Genomic DNA, 26,256 nt, shown 5'->3' on the forward strand with positions numbered 1-26,256 from the left:
TTCATTATGTCCTAATCCTAAGAATTCTAAGGAGAAATCATTGCATTCTTTGGATGTAGTTAGAGCTTTGAAATATTATGTTGAAGCTACTAAGAATTTCCGAAAGACTTCTAGTCTATTTGTTATCTTTTCCGGTTCTAGGAAAGGTCAGAAGGCCTCTGCCATTTCTTTGGCATCTTGGTTGAAATCTTTAATTCATCATGCTTATGTCGAGTCGGGTAAAACTTTGCCTCAAAGGATTACAGCTCATTCTACTAGGTCAGTTTCTACTTCCTGGGCGTTTAGGAATGAAGCTTCGGTTGATCAGATTTGCAAAGCAGCAACTTGGTCTTCTTTGCATACTTTTACTAAATTCTACCATTTTGATGTGTTTTCTTCTTCTGAAGCTGTCTTTGGTAGAAAAGTACTTCAGGCAGCTGTTTCAGTTTGATTCTTCTGCTTATATTTTCAGTTTTTTTCTTTATAAGATTTAAACTTTATTTTTGGGTGTGGATTTTTTTCAGCGGAATTTGCTGTCTTTATTTTATCCCTCCCTCTCTAGTGACTCTTGCGTGGAAGATCCACATCTTGGGTATCTGCTATCCCATACGTCACTAGGTCATGGACTCTTGCTAATTACATGAAAGAAAACATAATTTATGTAAGAACTTACCTGATAAATTCATTTCTTTCATATTAGCAAGAGTCCATGAGGCCCACCCTTTTTTTGTGGTGGTTATGATTTTTTTTATATAAAGCACAATTATTCCAATTCCTTATATTTATGCTTCGCACTTTTTTCTTATCACCCCACTTCTTGGCTATTCTTTAAACTGATTTGTGGGTGTGGTGAGGGGTGTATTTATAGGCATTTTGAGGTTTGGGAAACTTTGCCCCTCCTGGTAGGAATGTATATCCCATACGTCACTAGCTCATGGACTCTTGCTAATATGAAAGAAATGAATTTATCAGGTAAGTTCTTACATAAATTATGTTTTTCCTGCTCACTTTTCTTTTGCAATAGTTTCTAACAGGAAAATCCTACAGTTTTAGTGACCAGTAAACAGGTGCCTTAACTTTTTCCCACCCTTTTACTCATTGACTCCATAGCTTGGGTATTAGAACCCAGAAGTAATGGATCATGGACTCTCAAAACCTTACGAAAGAAAACAAAACGTATGCTTACCTGATAAATTCATTTTTTTCAATGTGGTGAGAGTCCATGAGACCCACCCTTTTTTATTTTTCCATATGGTGGCAGTTTTAGAATACACATCATTTACCTTCTTTGACCTTTTCTACTTCTCTATTTTTTTGCCTTTTCTTTACATTAGAATGGGATACCAGAGAGGTGAGAGTTAATAAAGCATATGAAATGTTGTTTATCTTTGCCTCCCCCTAGTGGCCAGGAGTTGAATCTCAGAAATAATATGTCGTGGAATCTCACCACCATGAAAGAAACTAATATATCAGATAAACATTTTTTTTTCAATAAAAAACCTTGATTTTTCATTATATATATATATATATATATATATATATATATATATATATATATATATATATATATATATATATATATATATATATATATATATATACACACACACACACACATACACACGCAAGTGAAATGTTATGCATATTTTCAAGCCTGAACACTTTCTCCAAAAGTGCTACATTTTCCAACGCCATTTTGTTTTCACTCGAGTGCAACACTTAAAGGATTACTTTCTGTTATAATTTTTAAGCTAAACAACTAACATATTAAAGTTAATAAACATATAATTAAAACCTACTGACCTATATTTTCTCCAAAACAAAGTTTCATAACGTTCTAAAAGTTATATCTTTTATTCGCCGATGATGTCACGTTATCCTGCCCACTATTTTCAGCACTGAGTGTTCAAAATACTTAAACCAATAACTTTGTGTTTAAAGCGCCATTTTGGAACCTAGGTATTGTAAACGGATAGGTACAGAGCAAAGGATACCCAAGGAGTGGGTTTGGAAAACAATTAAATTTGCAGACAAGATTTCTGATATACGGTAGAGATATGTTAATGAAATGCTATTGATAAAAAGCGTATTTGGGGTAGTTAGTTAGTAACAGGCATAGAAAATATTTACTTACAGTGGCCCTTTAACTCACTATTTGTAATATGAGAGATAATAGAGTAGCCTGTGCTATCCATTCAAAGTATAGGGAGCGCTAAAAAATGTCAGTCGTGTTAATATTCGTAGCTTTTCTTTTACCATAAACATGTGATACCAGATGGTGTGCTATTCTTTACGCAAGGTCACACAATCTGCTTTCACTTTAACATTTCTGAAATATTGAGTATTTCTCAAACAAAAATACATCATGTTCACTTAAAAAAAAATTGTTAGTACATAACGAAAATAAAGAAAATTGCAATATTTAGTATAAGCACCATTTGTCTTAAAGGGACACTAAACCCAAATTTTTTCTTTCATGATTCAGATAGAGCATGCAATTTTAAGCAACTTTCTAATTTACTCCTATTATCAAATTTTCTTCATTATTGTGGTATCTTTATTTGAAAAAGCAGGAATATAAGAATAGGAGCTGGCCCATTTTTAGTACAGTACCCTGGATAGCACTTGCTGATTGGTGGCTACATTTAGCCACCAATCAGCAAGCGCTACTCAGGTTCTGAACCAAAAATGGGCCCGGTTTGTAAGCTTTCATTCCTGCTTTTTCAAATAAAGATCCCAAGAGAACAAAGCAAAATTGAAAATAGGAGCAAATTAGAAAGTTGCTTAAAATTGCTGCTATATCTGAATCATGAAATAAAAAAAAATTGGGTTAAGTGTCCCTTTAATGATTGTTTCAACTCGGACATTAATTCTGCAAGTTTGTGCAGAATTGTACAATCCACAGTATTCAAACACATCCCAGAGATGTCTCGCACTCCTTTCTCTTCCATGGATTTCAGATATACCCAGCGCAAATTCCATGTGCGCTTTTGATTGTTGTTCTGCTGTAAAATTATTAATTTTCCTATTCTTTGACTAAGTAACTAAAGTGATAAGTGATGTGGCTTATCTAGATTTCAGCAGTGCATCTGTCACATTCAGAATCTACAAAATAATTCATAAACTGTATTGCATTGGTCAAAACTAAAAAATTGTGAAGTGGGTAGAATGCTGTTTCAAAGATAGACAACAACATCTCAATAAATGGAGTGCATTCAGTGTAGGGGGGGAATACTAGTGGTGTTCCTCAGGGGGTCAGTTCTGGGGCCTATTTTGTATTAGCATCATTGAATACAGTGGAATTAGATAAACAACAATGTATAATAAAAAGACAATGCAATAGCACATTTCAAAAAATTTTCTGACAAATGTCAAAATTTCCTTTCCTTTGTATCATGTAACAGCCATCAGTGAATCACAGACTTGTATATGTATAGTAGGAGCTGTTGCCTCTGAAATTGGATATATAAAAAAAAAACTGTGCACAGTTTGATAATCAAAGTAGTGTTTTTATTGTTTTTTTTATTGCATGCCCTATACGAATGATGAAGTTTAATTTTGACTCATGTCCTTTTAAAATAATAGTGAGAAGGGAGTGTATAACTGTTAGAGGCAAAGGGACTTGGAAATTATTATTCTGGACAACTTGAAATTTGGTACAAAATGTAGTGTTGAAACAAGCATGGTCTCAAGTTAAAGAGTAATTGGTTCAGAAGTAATTTGTGAAAGCACTTCACAGAAAGGGTGGTTGAGTCATGGAATAAACTTATGTTAGAATTGATAAAGACAAACCCTGCAGCGGGGCGGGGGGGCTTCATAAATGCCTAGGATAAGCATAAGGCAATCCTCCAAATATATTTATAGGAAATATGGGCAGGCTTGTTGGACCTATGATCCTTATCTGCCATCAAAATCTTTCTAACTTCAAGCCAGAACAATTATTGTTCTGCAGAAGAGTGGTCCATCTATTTGGTCAAAGTGTAATTAATCTAGTGGAAGTCACCTTTACCAGAATAGGCAACTCATTCCCACACCTGAATATTTTCTACACCATATTTAATTGAACATTATAGCCACTCATGCTGATTTTGCCTCACATCAACTCTACGTTTGCCAACAGATTTGGAATAGTCAGAAAACAGAACATTTTTCCAGTTTTCTGTATTGTTTGGATCATGCTAAATGTTTATACTTGTTTTTTTGAAGAAGTTTAGAGACTGGTATTCTCCCATAAAGATCACCTTTTCCAATTTGTCTTGATTGTGCCTCTTTCACTGGAGTAGGACATTACTGGGTCAGTAGGATATAATCAGTGAATGCTTCTACTGCTCTATGTCATAATGATATTAGCTTGTTATAATGGTCTTCTAAGCATGTGAACACTTTAAGTCTGTCTAGTCTTGCTTTGGAAGAAAATAATTTGTTTTAGAAAATGTCTTCAGTGTGCATTGTACTGGTCTCCCAGAAATATTAATCTTAGCTGCAATTTGGTGCCGGAAACATTTTTCAACTCTCAGAACATGTTTTTTAATTGCTTTACAAAGCTCCTTTGACATAATTACAAATTTAATTTTAACTAATGCCTATCTTATAATTCCCTGAGGAGCACTTGCAGAAGAACTAGTAATACCATATTAAAAGAAATAATAAGGGGTTAATAGTTAAGACAATTACATCTCACAAATGTGCTTAGATATTGCCCTTAGAATCAAATAGTGTTCCAAAAGTTTTGAAAGGGATATGCATATAAATGGAAATATTAAATAAAGACTTAACTAAGATAAAATGTATTTGTCTCAGTGTTAAAATTGCATTCTTGAGTAATAATTATCAACAGGTTACGTTACTACTTTTTAGTAAACAGTCAAATAAAACCAGTCTGTGATATGGTGGACACATACTCTTGTATCCTTTTCCAGCACCAAACCATGAAACCTCAATTTACAAACATTGGCAGTACAATGGGTCGTACTGAAGAGCTCAGTGACTTTAAATGCGGCACTGTCATAGGATGCCACCTTTGCCATAAGTCAGTTAATTAAATTTCTGCCCAGGTCAACTATAAGTGCTATTATTGTGAAGAGGAAGTGTGTGGGAGCAACGTCAGCCCAGTCATAAAGTGGTACACCACGCAAACTCACAAAGCGGAGCCCCCAAGTGCTGAAGCACGTAGCAGGTAAAAATCGTCTATCATCTGTTGCATCACTCATTACAGAGTTTCAAAATGCCTCTAAAAGCAACCTCAGCACAAAGACTCTGCGTCAGGAGCTTCATGAAATGGGTTTCCATAGACGACCAGCTTTCCACAAGCATCACATTAACATGCACAATACCAACCATTGGCAGCGACTGTGAAAATGTGTTCTCTGAAGTGATGAGTAATGCTTCCCTATCTAAGAATCTGGGTGTTGTGGATGCCAGGAGTACATTACCAACTGGAATGCATAGTGCCTACTGCAATGTTTGGTGAAAGAGGAATAATGGTCTGGGGCTGTTTTTCAGGGTTTAGGATAAGCCCTTTTGTTCAAGTGAAGGGTCATCTTAATGCTACAGGATACAAATACATTTTTATACAATTGGGTGCTTTCAACTTTGTGGCAACAGTTTCCTGTTACTGCATGACTATGTCCCTGTGCACAAACCTTGGTCCATGAAGACATGGTTTGCCAAGTTTGATGTGGAGGAACTCAAATGGCCTGCACAAAGCTCTGATCTCAACTCCATTTAAAACCTGTGGGATGAAATGGAACGCGGATTGGGTGCCAGACTTTCTCATCCGTGCCTGACCTGTTCCATTATAGACGTAAAGAGGGAGCAACTCCATATTATTACCCACAGCTGGGATGAGTGAGGGTCTTCTAGAAGAGTAACCTTTTCCTTTACCTAGAAGATTTAGGATGTCATGACATATGTTTACCAGCTTTGTTTCTGTGCCATGTTAAGTTGCAGACTATAAATATTTTATAAAAAAATCTTTTAATTTTATTAAAAGAAAAGAACGCAAAAAATATACAAAATAAATTAAAACAGTCTGATTTGGAATGCAATGTACACAGATATCAGTGATCATCATTAAAAAGTGCAAGATCTGCTTCTGGATCATCAACTTCTCCAACTAAACTACAGTCTGAATTTATGATTTCTTCCTTTCTCCTCCGTCTGCGAGTGTAGACAGAGCTTGAGGTCTGTTCCTTACAAGGCTCGTCACGGACACATTCTCCTTTCTGCAAAGCACTCTGAAGACAACTGTAAAACCTACAGATTAAATAGGAAACATTAACTAGATGGTATTTTTTGTTTGTTTGACAATGCCAGTGCACTTTTTGGTTATTATATATAGTAACTATAACTATAATATTGAGCACATAAATTATTAGTATTTTCTCTTCTTCAAAGCATGAGCTGTCCAGCCTATGAGGCCCATTTATCAAGCTCCGTGTGGAGCTTGTGGGCCCGTGTTTCTGGTGAGTCTTCAGACTCGCCAGAAACAGCAGTTATGAAGCAGCGGTCTAAAGACCGCTGCTACATAGCCCTGTCCGCCTGCTCTGAGCACACAATCGGGTTGATTGACACCTCCCTGCTAGCGGCCCATTGGCCGCAAGTCTGCAGGGGGCGGCGTTGCACCAGCAGCCCTTGTGAGCTGCCGGTGCAATGCTGAATATGGAGAGCGTATTGCTCTCCGCATTCAGCGAGGTCTTGCGGACCTGATCCGCACTGTCGGATCAGGTCCGCAAGATCTTTGATACATAGGCCCCCATGTCCTGAAAGCAAAGCCAGTATATTGCCCTCAAAGAATTTGTACAACTATATCCTAAAAGGTTTTAACTATGTCATTGCTTTGCCAGGATTTCAATCTTAGAAATGTAAGCTTGCGAGTTTGTGCTCTTCTCGACCAAGGTACTTTTTATTAATACAATGTACTACTTGTGACGTTATGAACAGCAACTTCACGGCTGCTGCAAGGTTAAATTTAGGCTGGTTTTGGGAGGCTATTTTTTTTATAAGACATATGACAAAACATAAGTGCACTTGCGAACTAGCAGACTATTGTTATAATCTTTGTGCAGGTTTGGGATGGGTACGCATTTTTTGCCTGATATATTCGCAATTTTGTAACTATTTTGGCTAATAAAGCGTTTACATTTTCATATTAGGAGTGCTGAATTCCCTCTCTGTTTCAGGATAAAGCTTATATCCTGTTTTATTTTATTTTGTAATAGACTGTCCTTTTAATCATATATGAAATACGCTTATTTTATTTGTTATAAAATTATATAGTATCGCTACATTTGCAGACTCACATAAATAACAATACATACAAGAAGAGCAAATTAGCCAATAAGGATATCTAACAGGCTAAATATGACTCTGTAGCAGTAGAGGACTAACCTTGCAATCCGTGTCTTGTTTTCTTCCATCTTATGATTTGCCGTGTGTACCAAAAACTCAATATAATCTTTGTCTACCAAACATTTTCCTCTGTGACTTAATGGCACCTCTAAACAATGTGTGCTCCTTACAGCCTTCAAAAACAAAAGAAAGTTAAAGGGAAACTCAATCAAAATTAAACTTTCATTATTCAGATACAGCATGCCATTTTAAACGACTTTCCAATTTACTTCCATTAAAAAAAATGTGCACATTCTTTTTATATTTAAACTTTTTGAGTCACCAGCTCCTACTGAGCATGTGCAAGAATAAGTGTGTATGCATTTGTGTATGGCTGATGGCTGTCACATGGTACATGTATGCATTTGTGAATGGCTGATGGCTGTCACATGGTACAGGTGGAGTGGAAAAAGACATAACTTTTAAAATTGTCAGAAAAAAAAAAAATCTACTACTCTTTTGAAGTTCAGACTAAGTGCATTTGTTGATTATGCAAATCTACTGTGTTGACTGGTCCTTTAAGTATATTTGGTCTAAATTGTATCTAAACGCAGCTAACATTAAATTTCTCATTTGCTAAATGACATCACATACTGATTTGATTGAGATTGGAATTCTTTTGTGAGACGTCACTGCAGAATAATCATTAATTAGTGATTGGTCTCTGTGTCAATTTCCTTGACAAGGGGTTAAATAAGACATTAATGATTCTGTGCAACTTCAGATAAAGATACAGCTTATGAACCAACCAGGAGCAGGTATAGATGTGGACGCTCCAATCACTGATCATATATGCTGCTCTTGAGCAGAAGGGGGGGGGGTGTACCAGATGTGCAACTTTAACTTCACGTGATTAGCCCCTTTGAAGTTGTTAATAAAATAAGAGAATTTGTTTAAAAATAAAATCATCTAAGGAAATAAATAATTTTATTCTTTTAATTTATTTTTCTAAAATTAAGTTTAATGGGTTATACGGTGAATGGGAAGTGTTGGACACGTTGTGGGCAGGAAGTTATGTTTTAGCATTGTTGGTTGACCAGGTATTACCTGACTGCAGTCGGATATTGCCGTACTTTTGTTTTTTGGAGATTTAAAGGGATATGAAACAGGGATATATATATATATATATATATATATATAATATATTTTTTTTAATCAAAACAAACATACAAACAGATTGTGTAAGAATCAGAAAACAATTTACTTGTTTCCTCTCAAAATGAGCAATTCTCAGTGTAGCCACTGCCTTTAGTGAGATGAGAAGTGACATTAAATAACATAAGTTCTGCTGACACATGATTTTCACAGCAAAAGTCCTCTAATGAGCATGGGCGATAAACTGACTGCAGCTAGGGAAGGTGTCTCCTAGCAACCACATCATTGGGAAAGCTACTCCTTAGTCTTCCTGTAGAGATTACAGCCCCCATATGGGGCTGTGACAGGAAGTAATGGGCCATGCACATAAAATCCTTTTAAAATTATGAATAATACATATTGTGATGATTGCTTTATAGTATATCCCTTTAATTGGCCTCTGATTGCAATCCTTTTACTAACTGATCCAGCTGAGTATACAGACTCTATGTAACCAGACCTCCACTCCTTTAGTTCCTCCAGCGTTAAATAAAACCTAGTAACATTATTTATTTTTTTAGCAGAAACAAAAGTAATGCAGCCATTTGAATGCATCACTCCCAATCAGGCTGTGCAAGCATAACACAGTGTTTCTTTACAAAATGCACTGGTACTGTTTGCATCTTACAGAATATAACAGGTTTTGCACAACTGCTCTGACATTTTTTCCTTAAAGGGGTTTGAGACCCCCAAAAAAAATATTATTTTGTGATTCAGACAGAACAGAACATACAATTTTAAAAAAAGTTTACAATTTACTTCTATTATCAAATTTGCTTTGTTCCCATGATATTCTTTGTTAATGAGATACCTAGGTAGGCGTCTGGAGCACTACGTGGCAGGAAATAGCGCTGCCATTTAGTGCTCCTGGAAATCGATATTATTCTTGCAAAACTGCTGCCATATAGTGCTCCAGAAATGGACCGGCTCCGAAGCTTACATCTCTGCTTTTCAACAAAAGATACCAAGGAAACAAAGAAAATTGATAATAGAAGTAATTCAAAAAGTTGTTTAAAATTGCATGTGTGCTTTACATTCCAGTGGCCCAGACAATACTGATTGGCTGTATCATCCCAGCCTATAATTAAAGTGAATGTCAACTTTCAAGAATGAGTGCCCAGTTTTTAAAAATCCTATTAAAAACAGGGGCACTTTCATTCATAAAAGTTTACAATTCACCCGTTTTGTTAAAATACTGACCTTTTCACGAAGCGATTCCCCCTCCTGCCGCTCGTCTCTTCTTACGTCAGCAATGACGAATATGGCATCCTCCAATCACGGCTTTCCCCCCAGGGGAATCATTGCCTGAGGCAACGCTGTGATTGGAGGAAGCCAGAGTCGTCATTGCTGACGTAAGAGACAAGCTGCAGGCGGGGGAAATCGCTGCTCCAGCTAGCAAGAAGAAAAAGTAAGTATTTTAACAAAAACGGTGAAATGTAAACTTTCAAGTGCCCCTGTTTTTAGTAATATTTTTAAAGTCGGGCACTCATTCGTGAAAATTTACCTTCACTTTAAAGGAACAGGTTGCCCATATGATAAATCCCTTGAAAATGATGATCTATCTAAAGCCGACTAGAAAATATCACACAAACATCTCTATGTATAAAAGGAAAACACATAACACTTTCTTTCTCTTAGCTGCCTCAGGGATAATTTATGTTGCGTATCTTGTCCCATTAAACACGAATGAGCCAGAACAACTTTAAATGTAATAGACAAGGTGTAAGCTCCACGCCACTTTGCTTAAAAAGATAATAACAATTTACAAAACAAACAAATTACCATAACAATTTTTCCTTTCTTGCCCACAGTGATTCCAGAATTCCTAAAGCCAGAGTTTATGGCCACATTGTGCTGAAAGACAGAAGACACAAGTTAGCTGACATTACCCACACAGAACACTAGATATCTATAGGCGTAACTGGGAAAAACTGTAAGAAATGCTAACAATGCATGAAATCCTGTTTCTTATAGGAAAGTGCCTTTAAACCTTACTAAACAATAACGCTTGCTTGTATATTTCTCTACATTAACCACTTAACTGGTAAGCATGGTTGCATGAGCGAGCCTACCCTGCAAGGGCACAAAGCAGCTATTGCTGCTTAAGTAATTGAGTCCAATGTGTTTAATCCCTGCAAAGCACATAAAGTCAGTTCCAGAGCAGCAAGGCATTACTGGGACCTAACAGAGCCTACTTTTTTCATAACTGCTCTAGTGTAGATTTAGCTTAACCTGTATATTTCAGATAGAGAAAAAGAGGAAAGTACAGACATACACAGAAAATGCCCACAGGGAAATGCGTCTAATCTTTGAAATTGTATATAGGGTGCCACTATCAATCACATTTCCTCCTTCTATGCTGACGTGCAAGATTTGGTCATTTATTTATGCATTGTTTTTCCAAATGTACAACATCAGTATTTCGTGGCACGTCTGTAAGCTATTTTCATGGCTCTTAAAGGGATAGTAAACCCCCCAAAAAACTTTGCATTTTTTAAAACATATCACGTTTTTCAAATAAGCAAATAACATCTATCAGTTAATCTTTACAGTTTACCAAATTGCTACTGAAATAACTAATTCTGCCAAACCCATTTTTATTCTAATTATGTTGACAAATTGCTGAGTTCTACCTAGGTAGAACAGTAATGGCGTCCCGCATGCTCATTAGCAACCCCTTTAGACAACGCATGCGCATAGCTCACTCCTTTCCCCCACAGTCAGCTGCTGCTTCATCAAGCCCTCGCCGGTTGCGTTAAAGGGGGTAATCAAACATGGAGAGCTGTCAGTTACTTCTCCATTGAGCATCCAAATGCTCATAATAGGGAATGCGCATGCGAACACGGATTCATTAACATTCAAACACATACATCGGCTCTGTCGCACAATTGGCTAAAAGATTTCTATGTAAGAACAGCAAATCCAGCCCTCTATTAGGGGCGGTCTCAGGAGCCATGTTATACAGAAATGAGGATATAAAATTGTATAATTATGCAAGCTTCGTTTCTAAGAAAAAGTAAGTGTTTTTAAAAGTGTATGAGTTCAACTTTCTGATTGTGTACTTTTTATTTCAGTAACAATGCAAAGAGTTCTAACCCTTTTAAGATGCTTTCACATTGCTTATAATTTGCTGCATCAATCAAAATTTGTGGTACATTGAAAATTGAAATACTTAAAGGGACACTAAATCCAAATTTTTCTCTCTCATGATTCAGGTAGAGAATACAATTTTAAGCAACATTCTAATTTACTTATTTGATCTAATTTGCTTCATTCTTTAGCTATCCTTTGTTGAAGAAATAACAATGCGCATTGGTGAGCCAATCACACGAGGCATCTATGTGCAGCCACCAATCAGCAGCTATTGAGCCTATCTAGATATGCATTTCAGCAAAGAATATCAAGAGAATGAAGCAAATTAGATAATAGAAGTAAATTAGAAAGTTGTTTAAAATTGCATGCTCTTTCTAAATTTTGAAAGAAAAAAAATGGGTTTCTTTTAAGCAACTTTCTAACTTAGTCCTATTATCAATTTTTCTTTTTTTCTCTAGCTATCTTTATTGAAAAAAATCAGGGATTATAGCTTAGGAGCGGGTCCATTTTTAATTTAGCACCCTGGGTAGCACTTGCTGATTGGTGGCTACATTTATGATTGCATGCTCTATCTGAATCATGGAAGATCATGGAAGAAAACAATTGGATTTAGTATCCCTTTAAGTATTGGCTATAACAAAGAAATGTAAACATAGCCAGCAGAAGAAATTACACTCCCAGAGGTAGGTAGGAAAGATAAGTAATATAATGTTAATATACAAAAATATACATAAATGAGTGATTTCTCATATATTTAATTTTATACTCTCCCACGGATCATTAAGTAATTAGAAAAACATTACATTTGACAGAAAATGACTCTTTCAGCACAAAAGATTTACTTTTAGCCACCAATCAGCAAGCTCCACCCAGGTGCTGAACCAAAAACGGGCCGGCTCCCGGCTACTTTTCAAATAAAGTTACCAAGAAAACGAAGAAAAATTGATAATAGGAGTAAATTAGAAAATTGCTTAAAATTGTATGTTCTATTCATGAAAGAAAGAAAAAAAATCAGGTTTTATATCCCTTTAAAAAGACAACTGTTTGTTTTTAAGCAAAATCTGTATTGTTGCACAAGCAAGGGACATAATACTTAAAGGAACAGTAAAGTCAAAATAACATTTTCATGATTCAGATCGAGAACTAAGTTTGAAATAATTTTCCAGTTTACTTTTATGATCTAATTTGCTCCATTTCCTTGGTATCCTTTGCTCCAGAGCTCCAAGGCAGAACATACTGTGATCTGAGAAGTCATTGCAAAAAATGCAGCATGTCTGCAAAAAAAAAAAAAAAAAAATGGGACACATGCAGGAACTATTAGCACTTTCACTTTACAGCGCTGCTCAACATCCGGCTGGTCTCTTCAAACAGCACTGTGCTCTGGCTGCACTATGTAAGTTTTCCTTAACATAGTAAAGCCAGAGCAAAGCTCTGTTTGAAGAAAACAGTCAAATACGGAGCAGTGCTGTTTCTGTCCCTTAGCCTTTCCCACTCTGTAAATCTGTAACTCCTGAGAGTAAGAAGCTCTTGTGAGCAATGCACCTTTTTATTAGCACATTTTTACCTTATAATTATGTGATGTTAGATCAAGAACAAAAGGAAATAATTTTATTTAAGAGACATTTTAAAAACTTTTCAACTGCTGCAACTTATTAGAAAAATTTAAAATAGCTTACATTCTCCAGTTAATCAACATATTGCAACTGAGCGAGTACTTTAGTGTAACTGCATAATTTAAAATTTAATTTAATTTTAAACTGACCGGCAGAAATATTTTCACAAAAAAAAAAAAAAAATCTCATTGCAGAAAGTAAAAATAAAATTCTGCCTCTGGGCTCCGGAGCTGTAATGAGCTACTGGCTGCTAGATTGGTGGCTGGCTGTTAGATTGGTGGCTACACATATATGACTTGTCATTGCTCCCAGTAGTTTACTGAAAAAATAGCGGATGTATCTAATATTAAAGGGACATGAAACCAAAAATGTTTATTTCATGATTCAGATAGAGAATACAATTTTAGACAACGTTCAAATTTACTTCTATTACTTAATTTGCTTCATTCTTCAGATATCCCTTGTTGAAGAATTAGCAGTGCACATTGGTGAGCCAATCACACAAGGCATCTATGTGCAGCCACCAATCAGCAGATACTGCCTATTTATATATAATTAAAAAAAAAAAAAAAAAAGTATATCAAGAGACTGAAGTAAATTAGGAAATAGATTGGAAAGTTGTTTAAAAGGCTCTTTCTAAATCATGAAAGAAAAAACTTTGGTTTCATGTCCCTTTAGTGCTATATATTCCCAAGTAGAGTCAGAGGCAGTCACGCACCTATAATCAAGTCCAATCTTGCATAAAATGTTAATTTATTAAAGGGACATTAAACACTTTGAGATGGTAATATATAATGATAAATCGTATGTATAAAAAAAAAGTCTGCAATATACTTTCATGATTTATTTTGTCCCCTTTTCCTGTAATTCCATTATGAAATTGCTAGCTTTTCAGTTCCTGTTAGAAATGGAAGTACAGAACATTGTTATATTCCACACAACAATTGGCTGCACACTCTAGCAACCTATTTATAGCTGTCCCTAATTGGCCACAGCAGAGAAGGTAACCTAAGTTACAAGATGGCGGCTTCCATTGTTTTATAGACACTAAAACATTACACTTATTTTTTTCAATATTTAAACAGCAAATGAAACTTTAAAAAATCTCTCCACATGTTAATCTCAGACTAATCTTTTCTTTGAATGCATCATTTCATCAAGCATTTATTTAGTGTTTAATGTCCCTTTAAGATGCATGAAAAATCTTCAGCAACAACAACACATTTACAGCACTGTTGTAAAAAGCTGAATGAAAAAGAGAGGGATTGGCTGTTTGAATAAAAGCAAATATTCAGGGGACTGAAGTGCCAAAAAGCCTCTAACTTTTGATCACTGATATTTTACGAGAAATAGGTCTCATACAAAAAATGTGTTGCTCATCACTCATATTTTATCATAATCCAATGTCAGATAAATACTGTACAGTAAATAGATCCCATCTGCACATATAGAAAGTTATAACCAAACCCTCAGTTTCCAAAAGCTGTTATCACACATAGGAAGACTAATGTGGTCTCTCTTACTAGGAGCTGGGCGTCCTCCAACATACGACACTGGACGTGAAGGACAAAGGCTTCAAACTTCATCACTGCATCGCCAGTAGCTTCTTGAAGGGCTGCAAACTAGAGACAAAAATGTGTTAAAGGGACAGTCTAGGCCAAAATAAACTTTCATGATTCAGATAGAGCATGTAATTTTAAACAATTTTCCAATTTACTTTTATCACCAATTTTGCTTTGTTCTCTTGGTATTCTTAGTTGAAAGCTTAATCTAGGAGGTTCATATGCTAATTTCTTAGACCTTGAAGCCCACCTCTTTTCAGAATGCATTTTAACAGTTTTTCACCACTAGAGGGTGTTAGTTCACGTATTTCATATAGATAACACTGTGCTCGTGCACGTGAAGTTATCTGGGAGCAGGCACTGATTGGCTAAACTGCAAGTCTGTCAAAAGAACTGAAATAAAGGGGCAGTTTGCAGAGGCTTAGATACAAGATAATCACAGAGGTTAAAAGTATATTAATATAACTGTGCTGGTTATGCAAAACTGGGGAATGGGTAATAAAGGGATTATCTATCTTTTAAAACAATAAAAATTCTGGTGTAGACTGTCCCTTTAAACACATACACGGAAACTTTAAAGGGACATAAAACCTATATTTTTCTTTCATGATTCAGATAGAACATACTTTCGAATTTACTTCTCTTATCAGATTGTTTTCTTGTTATCCTTTGTTGAAAAGCAGTGAGGCAAGTTCAAAAGTGTGCACATGTCTGCAGCACTATTTGGCAGCAGTTTTGCAACAATGTTATACATTAGCAAGAGCACTAGATGGCAGCGCTATTTCCTCTCATATAGTGCTCCAGAGACTTGTGCACACTACAGATCTAGCTATCTCTTCAACAAAGACTAACATAAGAACAAATTTGATAATAGAAGTAAATTGGAAATTGTTAAAAAAAAAAAATTGTATACTGTACTCTGTCAATCATGAAAGAAACATTTTGGGTTCCGTATCCTATTAAACATTGGAGACAAACTGGTGGTCAGTCTAATGCCTGAGCAAATTTTTCTGAAAACCTTAGGCTTAGGGCCTCACAGTGACATATTGAAATGTATTGGAAATTAAGAATCAGTAGCAGGCTGTACAGTTAAATTACGGATGAATATGCAAAAAATAAAGTCACCTACTTATGCTTCTGTGCAGAATAAAACTACAGTACTTTTTTGTATTCAAACTTAAAGGGACATGGAACCCAAAACGTTTCTTTTATGATTCAGATAGAACATACAATTTTAAACAACTTTTCAGTTTACTTCTATTATCTAATTGGCTTAATTATCTTAGTACATTTATTGAAAAAGCAGCAAAGCACTACTGGAAGCTAGCTGGACACATTGAGTGAGCCAATAACGAGGCATATATGTGCAGCCACTAACCAGCAGCTTCTGAACCTACCTAGGTATCTTGTTCAATAAAGGATACTAAAGGAACAAAATGAATTAGATAATTGAAGTAAATTGGAAAGTTGTTTAGCCCCTAGACGCCATTAGGAGGTTCCATACAATATAAAAAGCTAGGTTTTAAACACCTTTAGGAAGGTATGAAATGTCCTAAGTTTTCCAGCGTCCTGCTCCCCCCCCTCCTGGTATAAACTCTGGTGAATCTGACTGAGGGATGTGCCTAACAGCGCAGGCTGTCTCCCAGGAGCTAATCAGTGCAGTTTTGAGTCACATCGCAGTTGGACGGTTGCCTCCATCGCGAAGAGGTTAAAATAACATGCTCTATCTGAATCAGGAGAAACATTTGGGTTTCATGTCCCTGTCCACCAATAAAGCTTATTGGCCAGTAAGTAATAGATGCCTGTAAATCAGTTGTGTACAAGCATGTATTTCCTCTTAGTTCAAAATAATTCAAATAATTGTCTCCTCTTTTTTTTTTTTATGCAAACACCTTTATAAGCGACTATGTCCAAAATGGAAATATTTAAAGGGACAGTCAAGTCCGAAATAAACATTCATGATTTAAATAGGGCATGTAATTTTAAACAACTTTCCAATTTACTTTTATCACCAATTTTGCTTTGTTCTCTTGGTATTCTTAGTTGAAAGCTAAACCTAAGTAGGCTCATATGCTAATTTCTTAGACCTTGAAGGCCGCCTCTTATGTGAATGCATTTTGAGGGCGTTAGTTCATGTTTGTCATATAGATAACATTGAGCTCATGCACGTGAAGTTACCTAGGAGTAAGCACTAATTGGCTAAAATGCAAGTCTGTCAAAAGAACTGAAATAAGGGGGCAGTCTGCATAGTCTTAGATACAAGGTAATCACAGAGGTAAAAAGTGTATTATAACCGAGTCGGTTATGCAAAACTGGGGAATGAGTAATAAAGGGATTATCTAACTTTCTTAACAACAAAAATTCTGGTGTTGACTGTCCCTTAAATCTAATGTTTATTCCAGTGAAAAGATCTGAAAAACCTGACTTATTAACACCCTTACATCACTTGAGGATTATTTGGGTTACTGAACCGAATATAAATGATCATTAGAAGTTATTTAGGTAGAATGTGTTCCTTAAATTTCTTCTATATGCTCCAACTCAAGTACATCAAGTATTTTCTTTTTCAGCCCTTTTACGTTGTATCATTAGCTAATTTATCTCTTCACCGTGTTCCAAAATATCTGTCTATAACTTGTGTCTGGTTTTCTTCTCAAAGATTTTATGCTGAAAAACTCCTAATAAGGGTTTAAAACAAAATATGACAAAAAAATATGTTAAACCCAGGCGTGATCTTATTTTTTATGCATGTAAACGTGTTCTTCTAAAACCAATTTAACTTATTTTAAAGACTGAAGAAAAAGACAGAGATTCCGGACTGGTAGCCAATGTCAGTAGTGTTTTTATTCAGCAGGTAGTAGATAGGTACAGCAGCTTCATATTATCTGACATGTTTCGCGCATGCTCTCATGCGCTTCCTCAGAGATCTTTTAAAGATAACAAGATATCCATTCAAATACTCACCACATTATCAGAATTACAAAGCTGATGGGTAACAAAGAGCCATGAGCAGTTCTGCTTTTGTATTGCTGATAAATCTGAACTCTAGCAAAGAAAAAAGATCAGTGTTTCAAATATAATTATATGAAAATAAGGAATAGGGATACATTTGAATACATAAAGGGATATACTAATGTAGTTCCCTCACCCTCTGTCCCCACACTTAAAAGCCAAACTGTGATGCACTTTATATAACACTGTATCTACTACTGATGGTACCTTACAGAAATGGTTATAATCTCCTTTGTCATGGTTTCATTATAAATCTACTGCCAATATTTTGTTCGATTGTATTTTCATCCAGGAGTCAACAAATCTGTTTAAACATTCAGGAGCCAGTAACAATATTTAGGAGTCTGACATTGGCATTTGTATATTCTAAGAACAAGTGGCTCCCCTGGCTATTGTGTTTATCAAGCCATGCTTCAATCATTATTATTTATAATAACAATTATTAATAATAATAATAATATTGTTTGTTTAATTTAAGGCGGAGTAAACCTTAAAAAAATATCTACAGCTTTAAAAGCACCAAATTGTATTATAATTTCTTAACAGAGCAGGCAGGTGGGTGATACAGCTGTGTGCCTGTAATTTACTGCTTAGTACAGAGTGACTTCAGAAGCAAACTGTAACAAGTCTATCAGGACAGTGGTACATCATATGATTGGCTGTACTAACCCATCAGCACTGGGAGCTGCATTGCCGTTTACTGCTACTTTACAGTCATACACAGAAGAGCTCATTGTAAATAATTACTTTCTATTACATTTCTAATGCAAACAATTTTTAAACAGGAGTAGCTGCACACATGCACATTTTCAGGCTTGTGCCCAGCTATATAATTCAGTGCCACTTTGAATAAAATGTGCAAGTACTACACTGGTTAGTGATAGGAAATCTGTCTTGCCAACATTGTTGTACCTGCCATAACATCACAGCCATAATGCTGATATGGTCGTCATCACAAATTGTGACTGCTGAAATGTGCATCAAATTCAAAGGCAACACTGCCACAGGGATGTAAATTCTCATGAGCTCATTGGATGAGAGAGCTACAACACAGTATCCAGAACCAATTGTTCTTACAGTGAGATGCCATGAGCAACAATCTCACTACATTCAAGATCTAAGTACAACATATACTGGCCATGAATTTGTGATCAATATCTTGCAGCTGTAAAATAGGGCATTAAAGGGACAGTAAAGTCAAAATGTAACTTTCATGATTCGGATAGAACTTGCAATTTAAACAGCTTTTCAATTTACTTCTGTTTTCAAATTTGATGTGTTCTCTTGGTATATTTTATTGAAGAGTAAAGCTAGGTAGGCTCATAAAAAGCTCAAGAGCTTGCAAGTGCCTTTAGTTCTCTATGGCAGCAGTGTTTTGCAACATTGTATAACAAAGCTACAAATAATGTTCCAAAACCGCTGCCAAAGAGTACCAAAGACACTCTTGAGCTCTTATGAGCTACCTATTTTTACTTTTCAATAAAAGATACCAAAGGAACAAAGTAAATTGGATAACAGAAGTAAATTGGAAAGTTGTTTAAAATTGCATGCTCTAACTGAATCATGAGACTTTACTGTCCCTTTAACCCCACTTATATACCAATCAGCTGCAATATAGCTACAAGGTACTGGCACTTATAGGGTGGTGTAAACGTGTTAAATTATAGCTGCAGTGTCACTTTGAAAGGAACGTTGTGAAAAAAAGACCGATAGTACAATCGTTATTGTGATTTTTACACAATTGCCAACTTGTTTCTGTGTTAATTTTTAAACAGTTTTTTCAGAAAAACGTTTAATACACAATTTACTTCATCTATGACGATGACCCTCCCCGAGCAGGAGCTGGTAGTGAAGTAACAGTCTTGTTGATTGATTATTCTCACTATATCCTCTATATCTTCGTCCACGCTGCCCTTTTTACTGAAATCGATTTTATTTAAGGATTGGGTCTTCCAGTGCTTAAAAATTCGAACAGTCTCCATAACTAAAAAAAAACAGAGAAGACGAAACTGTAAACTCATAGATGAAAGTGCACAAACACACTGCGTATGTATGTATGCACGCACAGCTGCTCACCGAAAGTACAGTAGTATTACAGTACCATGGCAGTGCTACAGCATGGAGGCAGCCATTACATTTCTAAGGAAGCTGGAGGTGGACAAACTTGCAGTTTTTTTTTCCTGGCATACGGATTGTTGAAAGCGAATAGCTAAATAACGAAACAAAAAAAAAAGCGGTCATCTTTGTTAAGGGAAAATATCTATTGTGTAAATGCGCAGAATCACCTTCCCTTAGTAAAAATGGTTGGCGCTGTTTTCACAAGTCACGTGGTCAACCTTTGCCCCCCTGCAGCTCTGCACAGTGATCCTGGCTGTTTGAGATTGATTTGTGAAGCGCCCCTCAGGTACGTGTCCTGCTTCTTCGTAAAGGCAACATTTAGATTATTTACTTTTTTTTTTAATCTTTATTTCCACTTTAAAACAGACCGAGTTGTGTTAGGCTCATGTATCTGCTCTTTATAAGGGTTTCATTTAGCATGTAACTAGAGATCCAAGTTTAGACCATTTTATCTTTAATTATAGGACATCTAGAAGTAAAACAGAGAGAATAGCTTTTGTAATAAATAATTAATGTGTTCCTGTTGTGCAGATTTGTGAAAGTGAAAAGCAAAAACAAAACAACAATGTGAACATATTTGTTAAGAGAAAATATTGTGTAAATGACAGTGCACAACACATGCACATAATTCCCATTGTTTTATTATTGCAAGTGAAACATTATTGCAGTTTACATTCATCATTTATTTTGCTGCCCTTTGCTTTAAAATACATCTGAAAATTGTGCTTGTTCCACTTTCTCCCAGAGGGGCATGGGTTAATACTTTTAGGCAAGTTATGGGTGTTTATTTTCCTTCCCCTCCCTCTGACCTTGTCAGCAGGTTTAAAGGTGGTTTATCCGTTTAGCATTAACAATCATGATAGGAAAATCATTCTTTGCAATAGCAATGGGCATATTAGGTAGTTTAAGTGTGAATATTATTGTAAATACATAAATATATATTTATATTTAGCTATTAGATTAAGAATATAAATTAATATGTTTAAAATATTATAAAAAAATATTATTATTAGTAAGATAGTTGAATCAGTGGTAAACCACCTTAAAAGAAGTCTGGCTACCCTGGCCTCTTTCATTTACTGCACATGTGCAAGCAAAGTTCATGCTATATCTGAATATTAGTTTGTGATTGGTTAACAATGTTTCTTTGGTGTGGGGGACAGGGAAATCAGTGAAAAGAAAAAAACATAAAGCCATATAATTATTTGACAAAATAAAGGTTGTTTTCATTGCAAAATTTTTCTCAGAAACGAAGGTTCACATTTATGTATTATACAATTTGTGTTTCATTTCCCTTTTCAAGGTACATTAAACACTTTGAGATAGTAATATAAAATGATAAATTGTATATATAAAACACCTCTGCAGAATTTTTTTTTTCCTGTAATTCCATTCTGTAATTGCCAACAAGTGTACACAAGCCTGAACAGGCTATTTAAGATTTTATTTGCAGAGATTAAAGGACTTAAAATTAAAAATATATATACTTGTTAAACAAACAGCTTAAAGGGACATTATACACTCATTTTGTCTTTGCATAAATATTTTGTAGATGATCTATTTATATATAAAATGTTTAGTTTTGCTTATTTTTAACCTTTTAACGCCGTTATGCCGTTCTATTCCGTCATATTTACACTGGGCTTTAAAGCCGTTATGACGGAATAGAACGTCATATCAAACGGCTGTCCTGAAGCCTTCTGCGCTTCAAGGACTTGATCGCGGTCTGGAGGGCGTTCCTAGGGTTGTAGGGACGCCCCCCAGATGCGATCCAATAATTGAAATCTCGCGATCGTATGCACGATCGCGTAGTTTCAATTTGTCTACATCGGAACAGGTGTTCCGATGTAGACACTTTAACCCTGTCACGAAAGGGTTAAATAACATTGCTCTGATTTTCAGACTCCTAACCAAGCCCCAAAGTTTTATGTGCATACCGTCAGCTACCTTCTCCGGCTTGCTCCTGTTTGTGTAAAGGGTCTTTTCATATGCAAAAGAAGGGGGGGGTAGTGTCTTATTTGCCACTTGCAGTGGGCTTTCCAGCTACCTTTTCAACAAAGCTAAACTGAGAGCTTCTAAGTAAGTTTTTAAAGGACCAGTCAACACATTAGATTTGCATAATCAACAAATGCAAGATAACAAGACAATGCAATAGCACTTATTCTGAACTTCAAATTAGTAGTAGATTTTTTTATAACAAATTTCAAAGTTATTTATATTTCCACTCCCCTTGTACCATGTGATAGCAATCAGCCAATCACAAATGCATATACGTATAGTCTGTGAATTCTTGCACATGCTCAGTAGGATCTGGTGACTCAAAAAGTGTAAATATAAAAGACTGTGCTCATTTTATTTAATGGAAGTAAATTGGAAAGTTGTTTAAAATGACATGCTGTATCTGAATCATCAAAATTTAATTTAACCTGAGTGTCCCTTTAACCCCTTAACGACCGAGGACGTGCAGGGTACGTCCTCAAAAAAAAGGCAGTTAACGCCTGAGGACGTACCCTGCACGTCCTCGGTTTGGAAAGCAGCTGGAAGCGATCCTGCTCGCTTCCAGCTGCTTTCCGGTTATTGCAGTGATGCCTCGATATGGAGGCATCCTGCAATAACTTTTTTAAGCCATCCGGTGCAGAGAGAGCCACTCTGTGGCCCTCTCTGCACCGGAGATCGGTGGTTCCCGGCGTTGGTGGGTGGGAGCCGGACCGGGAGGCGGGTGGCGGCCATCGATGGCCCTGGTTATGTGCAGGGGGGGCGGGATCGTGGGCGGGGATGAGCGGGGGCGCGCACGGGCGCGCGCGCGTGCACGGGAGGGCGGGGGCGGGCGCGTGCACGGGGAGGGAGCGGGTGGGAACCGCTACACTACAGAAAATGAGTTAGTAAAAATGTTTAAATGCCCTAATATTTTTTAAAAAAAAAAAAGATCAGCAAGGTGGTGGGGGTTTGTCTGTGTGGGGGGGAAGCTACACTACAGAAAAAAGACAAATAAATATAAAAAAAGCCCTTTTTTTTTGCAAACTGGGTACTGGCAGACAGCTGCCAGTACCCAAGATGGCCCCCAATGAGGCAGAGGGGATGGTCAGAGAGCGGTTTTGGGGGGGATCAGGGAGGTTGGGGGCTAAGGGGGGGATCCTACACCCTAGCATATGTAAATATGCTAAAAAAAAATTATTTATTTTTTAAAAAACCCTTTTATTTTAGTACTGGCAGACTTTCTGCCAGTACTTAAGATGGCGGGGACAATTGTGGGGTGGGGGAGGGAAGGGAGCTGTTTGGGAGGGATCAGGGGGTGGGATGTGTCAGGTGGGAGGCTGATCTCTACACTAAAGCTAAAATTAATCCTGCAAGCTCCCTACAAACTCCCTAATTAACCCCTTCACTGCTAGCCAGAATACACGTGTGAGGCGCAGCAGGATTTAGCGGCCTTCTAATTACCAGAAAGCAACGCCAAAGTCATATATGTCTGCTATTTCTGAACAAAGGGGATCCCAGACAAGTATTTACAACCATTTGTGCCATAATTGCACAAGCTGTTTGTAAATTATTTCAGTGAGAAACCTAAAATTGTGAAAAATTTAACTTTTTTTTCAATTTGATCGCATTTGGCGGTGAAATGGTGGCATGAAATATACCAAAATGTGCCTAGATCAATACTTGGGGTTGTCTACTATACTACACTAAAGCTAAAATTAACCCTACAAGCTCCCTAAAAGCTCCCTAATTAACCCCTTAACTGCTGGGCATAATACACTTGTGGTGCGCAGTGGCATTTAGCGGCCTTCTAATTACCAAAAAGCAACGCCAAAGCCATATATGTCTGCTATTTCTGAACAAAGGGGATCCCAGAGAAGAATTTACAACCATTTATGCCATAATTGCACAAGTTGTTTGTAAATAATTTCAGTGAGAAACCAAAAGTTTGTGAAAAAATTTGTGAAAAAGTGAACGATTTTTTGTATTTGATCGCATTTGGCGGTGAAATGGTGGTATGAAATATACCAAAATTGTCCTAGATCAATACTTTGGGATGTCTACTAAAAAAAAATATATACATGTCAAGGGATATTCAGGGATTCCTGAAAGATATTAGTGTTCTAATGTAACTAGCGCTAATTTTGGAAAAAAGTGGTTTGGAAATAGCAAAGTGCTACTTGTATTTATGGCCCTATAACTTGCACAAAAAGCAAAGAACATGTAAAAATTGGGTATTTCTAAACTCAGGACAAAATTTAGAAACTATTTAGCATGGGTGTTTTTTGGTGGTTGTAGATATGTAACAGATTTTGGGGGTCAAAGTTAGAAAAAGTGTGTTTTTTTCAATTTTTCCTCATATTTTATATTTTTTTTTATAGTAAATTATAAGATATGATGAAAATAATGGTATCTTTAGAAAGTCCATTTAGTGGCGAGAAAAACGGTATATAATATGTGTGGGTACAGTAAATGAGTAAGAGGAAAATTACAGCTAAACACAAACACCGCAAAAATGTAAAAATAGCCTTGGTCCCAAACGGACAGAAAATGGAAAAGTGCTCTGGTCACTAAGGGGTTAAACAGTTTTATACTGGATTTTTATATCAGTATCTGTGCATCTTATTCTTTATAGTATTGTCTATTGACTGTCAGAGAGGGCTGCATATCTGCTAGACAGTGCACTGCAGCCCTCTTTGACAATGAATGTGCTTAAACAACTTGTTCAAAAAACTAAAAAAACTTGAAACAAGAAATGTATGGCTCACTCACAGCTTAGATATAACATTCCACAGGGCTGGATTTCCCTTCTTTCTCCCTCTTACTTGGATGCCTCTCAGGCTGTCTCTGTCTCTCTCCCTGCAGCAAAGATGCTCCTCCCCCACAGCACCACACACCACAGACAGAGAGAGCTCTGACAGCTCATAAAAACCAGGCACAGCTAGGTCTTCTAAAATGTAACACTACGCACTGGGAGTGAAGGAAGTCACTCTTTGACTGCTGGACCTCAGCACAGTATTACTGCCTCTGCGCTTCGTTTCCTCTGTTTTGCAATGCTGCTCACAAATCTAACACCCAGGCAGGCTGACAGTTTAACCCCTTAATGACCACAATGTACCCTGTATGTCACTGGTCGTTAAGGGTTTTTTCAGGACATAATAGCACAAGTCTAGCAAGAACACGCTATTAATGCACTCCCTCCAGCAGGCTTTGTGGAATAGAGCAGTCTCAAAGCTGGTGGCAAGACTGCACTATAAAACAAACAAGTCCCAAAAAAAGGCAAGCGACATACAGGGTACGTCGCTGGTCCTTAAGGGGTTAAAATAAATGCATACATAATGTACAGCCTGCATTAGCCTCTAGCCAAAACTTGTATGAAAAAATTCTGGACATGTATAAACAGTAGCCTGCTGATGCTCTGCTTGTTGGCCCCCACCGCTCTAGTAGTAGTTCCGCCCCTGCTGGCTGTTGCTATGAATAATCATTATTTGAAATTGAAACTCAAGACTTACTTTACTAACTCGCAGGCTGCTGCCTGCCTCCCTCGCACTCTTCCCTACTGCACGCACAGGCGCAGCTACACACTGGGAGGAAGTGATGGGGGGGAGCGGGAGGTCACATGACAACACTTCAGTTCCCACAAACCAGTCCATTACAGATCTCATGGGCCCCTACTCCGACCTCTTCCCACCCTCAGCCGCATCATTCAGTAGCAGTATGTCCTTAAGTGCATACAGCGTCCGTGAGACAAACTTGCAAGTAAGTAGATGCTCAGTCTCACGGCCGCTATATGCAAGTAGTCTGTGTCCACTTGCCTGCTCACTCACGGTCGTGCTGTCCTTATAAGGCAGTGCGGCCGTTTTACAGAGCAGATTATTCAGGGTGGCCACACTAGCACTGCACATTAACATTTAACACTATAATATAATAAACATTTTGGGGAACACTCGGTATGTACAGAAAATAGTGGCGGAGCTAAGATAACTGGCGGCCCACCGGGCTTTTGCCTGGTATGCCCTATGGCCAGTCCGGGCCTGCACACAGCCATTAACTGCACACTCTAGCGACCTATTTATAACTGTCCCTAATTGGCCACAACAGAGAAGGTAACCTAAGTTACAACATGGCAGCTCCCATTGTTTTTATAGAAGCTAAAACTTTACACAATTTGTCAATATTTAAACAGCTAATGAAACTTTAAAAAAAATGCATCTACATGTTCTCAAACTATTCTTTTATTTGATTGCATCACTCCATCTAACATTTATTTAGTGTTTAATGTCCCTTTAAGTAAAAATAGTTTGCACTGTATTCACTAGTCACATGGTTAACTTTGTCCGCCAGTTTTACATCAAGCACAGAGAACGGTTTAAGCTTTTTTA

At 36.8% G+C, this 26,256-nt stretch overlaps 2 protein-coding genes across 4 annotated transcripts in view; one reads left to right on the plus strand and one right to left on the minus strand.

The window, feature by feature from the left end:
* Positions 1-5,938: 5,938 nt before the first annotated feature.
* On the minus strand, positions 5,939-19,973 carry TYW3 (tRNA-yW synthesizing protein 3 homolog). 2 transcript variants are annotated; one of them, XM_053693913.1, is made up of 7 exons: positions 19,859-19,973; positions 19,591-19,766; positions 17,735-17,815; positions 14,732-14,830; positions 10,285-10,356; positions 7,369-7,502; positions 5,939-6,234 (listed from the first exon to the last, which is right to left on the minus strand). In XM_053693913.1, exons 2-7 carry the CDS (start codon positions 19,762-19,764, stop codon positions 6,039-6,041), a joined length of 756 nt encoding a protein of 251 aa, XP_053549888.1. In that variant the 5' UTR covers positions 19,765-19,766; positions 19,859-19,973; the 3' UTR covers positions 5,939-6,038. The 2 variants fall into 2 exon arrangements, with proteins under 2 accessions (XP_053549888.1, XP_053549887.1); XM_053693912.1 differs by lacking the exon at positions 19,859-19,973 and having other exon boundaries at positions 19,591-19,838.
* A 117-nt stretch (positions 19,974-20,090) lies between these two features.
* Positions 20,091-26,256, plus strand: part of CRYZ (crystallin zeta) — a 125,071-nt gene continuing 118,905 nt past the window's right edge. The window contains exon 1 of one of the 2 annotated variants that reach the window (XM_053693348.1): positions 20,091-20,186. The gene's annotated coding sequence lies outside the window, so the exon portion shown is untranslated. The remainder of the gene's footprint in view (positions 20,187-26,256) is intronic. The other variant, XM_053693347.1, reaches the window with a different exon arrangement.

The sequence above is a fragment of the Bombina bombina genome, chromosome 10 (assembly GCF_027579735.1).
Source record: "Bombina bombina isolate aBomBom1 chromosome 10, aBomBom1.pri, whole genome shotgun sequence".
NCBI classification, from domain to species: Eukaryota; Metazoa; Chordata; class Amphibia; order Anura; family Bombinatoridae; genus Bombina; species Bombina bombina.